The 3,138-nt window shown below is 52.5% G+C and overlaps 1 protein-coding gene across 1 annotated transcript in view; it reads right to left on the reverse strand.

Annotated features, from left to right (window-relative positions):
* Window positions 1-1,708: 1,708 nt before the first annotated feature.
* The window catches only part of VDBG_03392 (exportin-1), a gene marked incomplete at both ends in the record, with an annotated part of 3,867 nt that continues 2,437 nt past the window's right edge, over window positions 1,709-3,138 (reverse strand). Inside the window, 5 exons of the mRNA XM_003007207.1 lie at window positions 1,709-1,946; window positions 2,004-2,421; window positions 2,504-2,651; window positions 2,711-2,940; window positions 2,990-3,068. Of these exons, the coding sequence (XP_003007253.1) occupies window positions 1,709-1,946; window positions 2,004-2,421; window positions 2,504-2,651; window positions 2,711-2,940; window positions 2,990-3,068 (1,113 nt within the window). The remainder of the gene's footprint in view (window positions 1,947-2,003; window positions 2,422-2,503; window positions 2,652-2,710; window positions 2,941-2,989; window positions 3,069-3,138) is intronic.

Here is a 3,138-nt window from a genome sequence, read left to right on the forward strand (position 1 = left end):
AGCTGGTTTGCTACTTTATACATCCACTTGGTGTTGAGCTTATGCACCAACTTTTTCTTTCCGTATTGTCTGCAGAATCTCAATACCACGAGCCAGAACTACCATCTCAGACAATGAATCCCGCTCGAGGCTGCCTTTGCCTCATGAGGTCATATCCCAGCGTGACTACGATGATGCCCTCGTGACATCGAGCCAGGCATGTCGCACCACCCATCCCACCGAGTCGTACCAACGGCCTGCAGCGCAGCAGCGCCAATGCGGCTGCCCGGCCGGTCAAGAGAAATATATGTGTTATCGTGCTGCAGGCCTTTGGGCGAAGTTGCGAGGCGTCCCGTGGCGGACGGAAGCAGAGAGAGAGGCCGGCATCGGAGTGCTTATTCGTAGACAATCGGACGGCCTCGAGGGATCCGCGAGGAGCTGGACTTGACTACGCATTGTCGATTTGTCTACTATCGGTCACGGATTTTGGGGACAGACTGCCTTGAGCTCATGCATTGGCTCTAGTGGTCAGCATATGAACTAACGTGGAGAAAAGCGCATCGAGAGCCAAGAGTTCTGGTCCTAGATTCCTTTGAGAGCACCCTAGCCGCAGTAGTTTCTTGCTGTTGATATCATACTTCAACAGGGTATTGAACCATCTGCTTCCACGTGGTTCTTCATCAGCTTTCCGTTCCCGTCGTTGTAAGGTGAACCCTCCTTAGGGATAGCAAACATTTCACCCCGAGCCTCGTGCGCTTCGAGTGCTCCTGACTTTTCCGTATCCTCAAATAGCCCGCCATGGCACGCGTGGACAAGCATCGGAGTCGGGGTCATATCTCATGAAAAGAACATGACATCTGGCTGAATCATGGAACCCATTGTACGCCGCGAATCGAACTCTTGGCCGAGGCGAGAACGTCACAAGATCATATATTAGCCCCTATCATGGGATGAAATGAAGATTGTCTCGTAGATACAACATGGCAGGCACAGAAACGCTCGTGACCAAGATAATTCACAAAGTGACAGACAGAAGACAGCCAGCCATGACGGTCCATAACGTAAGTAGCTCCAAAGATTTCACCACTTCAACCATTGCACAGAAATCCATGCACCTCACCAGGTACAGTCAGTAGACGGCTGGCACTCATTGCATGTCATCTCTATTGGCCATACTGATCGATGCCTCTTACTCACTATAGAGCTAGCTCTGCGCATGCTAATGTTGTGCGTGTCTCCACGCGTATAGACTCGCGTCGCTCGACTACCGGTCCCCTTTTTTCATTGTCTCGTATGTTTCGAATGTCCATTTCGCCGCATGGCGTTGACTACAGCCCTCCCTCCCACCGCTTCCCACAGGATAACTGTCCTCTTGACAAAACCGCCCCTAGCTTCTCTCCGCGGAAGGATGGAACCAAAGAAAATGTTTGCGTCCCAAGTCGTATCTGCACCAATGGCCGGTGGAGGCGTGTCTATCCTGCAGTGATGCATACCCCGGCGACCACCCCCAGTACGGGTGACTGGGGGGGAGCCAAGGTAGTTGGGACGGGGTATAAGCAAGACACGGTATGAAATCATGAAAATCGTTGGCGGCTTGCTATAGTCAAAGTCCGTAGAGTTCCCACTCATCAAACGCTTGGCCGTGCGCCTGCGAGCCTGACGACAACAAGCCGGTCGTTGCATCCGAGTCGCGCTTCGGCGCGTACTCTGTTCTGAGTTCTTCAGTGTGTCACAGCTCGTCGTCCTCGAGCTCCGAAGGCTTCAGCAGACCGCCGACCTTGCCACGACGCTCAAAGTCGGCTGCCTTAGCGTCCTTCTCCTGCTGCTCCTTCTCAATGAGGAACAGCTCGGCATTGTCGCCAGCGAACTCCTTGAGGGATACGAGGAAGTCACGCAGGTTAAGACGGAACTTGTCGTATGTCGTGTTGAGGTTGAACAGACCCTCAACGAAGCTTTCAATCTGTGCACTACATGGCAACTGTGAGCATAATTTCAACAAGAACGAGAGGCATCGGTCAACGTACGGCTGGAGGTTGGGGAAAGCTCCCTTGAGGAGCTGAGCAACAAAGTTGGCCAGGAACTCCTTGTTCGGCGTGCCGCCAGGAGCCTGATCAGGCGGGTAGATGGGGCCCTGGATCTTGGGGGAAGTACCATCGGCGGGGTGCACGAAGTAGAACATCCTCATCAGAATCATCGACTGTGTCTTGAAGCCAGCCTTGTGGTCGGTATCGGTGAGAACGAAGAACACATCCTGAAGAATCGTGATGAAGAATTGCTGGAAGAATGCGTTCGACGTCTGCACGTCAGTTTCGGCAATGTTGTTGATAAGCTCAAGGCACATATTGAGACCAGCAGCCTCGACGTCACGGTTGTCGTGCTTGAAAGCCCAAGAGCACGAGTCGATGACGAATTTGAACTGTCGGTTGTCCAACTTCAACAGCGCTGTTTTTGGAATTAGTGTCCAGTTCCTTCTCAAACAGAGTTTGCGGTTGGGGGAGGGGGGGGGGTTAAGGACATAGCATACCAGGGAAACAATGCAAGTTGATCGCCCGGAGGAGGTTGAAAAACTCCACACGGTGCTCCGGAAACTCGGAGAAATCCTTGTTGATCATCTCTAGGGTGCACTCAAAGACGTTCTCCATAATGTTGGGAACCTGGTCCTCCATGAGGCTCTACGGTAAAGTTGTTAGTTCTGATACCCGCCAGGGGCGTACGACTGTGTGCAACTTACGGAGAGTTTGGTGATGATGGCCGAGATAGCCTTGAGGACCTCAGCATCGCGAGCACCGGCCACGTTGCGGTTGTAGTCGGTGAGAATGGACTCAAGCAGGGGAGGCACCATCTGTTGACGAACAGCATTGAGATCCTCGGCCTTCTCCACATAGGTCTCAATGAGCTTGAGAATCTCCTTCTTGATCGTACGCAGACCCCGGACATTGGGCATCTTCGTGGCGATCTCACCTAAAGAAGTTGTCAGCCAAGTTAACGAGCCTCGTAGAGCCATACCTACCCTGGTTCTGGACAGCCTCCGAAATGAGCTGGCTGGTTGCTTGATACATTTGCAGCATATCATGGAAAATACGGCCGATCTGGGGGTAGAAGTAGGGACCGATTGAGGAGCAGGCCGAAACATTCGTCTTCATAATGTTGCCGATAATT

The sequence above is a fragment of the Verticillium alfalfae genome, genomic scaffold (assembly GCF_000150825.1).
Source record: "Verticillium alfalfae VaMs.102 supercont1.3 genomic scaffold, whole genome shotgun sequence".
Lineage (NCBI taxonomy): Eukaryota > Fungi > Ascomycota > Sordariomycetes > Glomerellales > Plectosphaerellaceae > Verticillium > Verticillium alfalfae.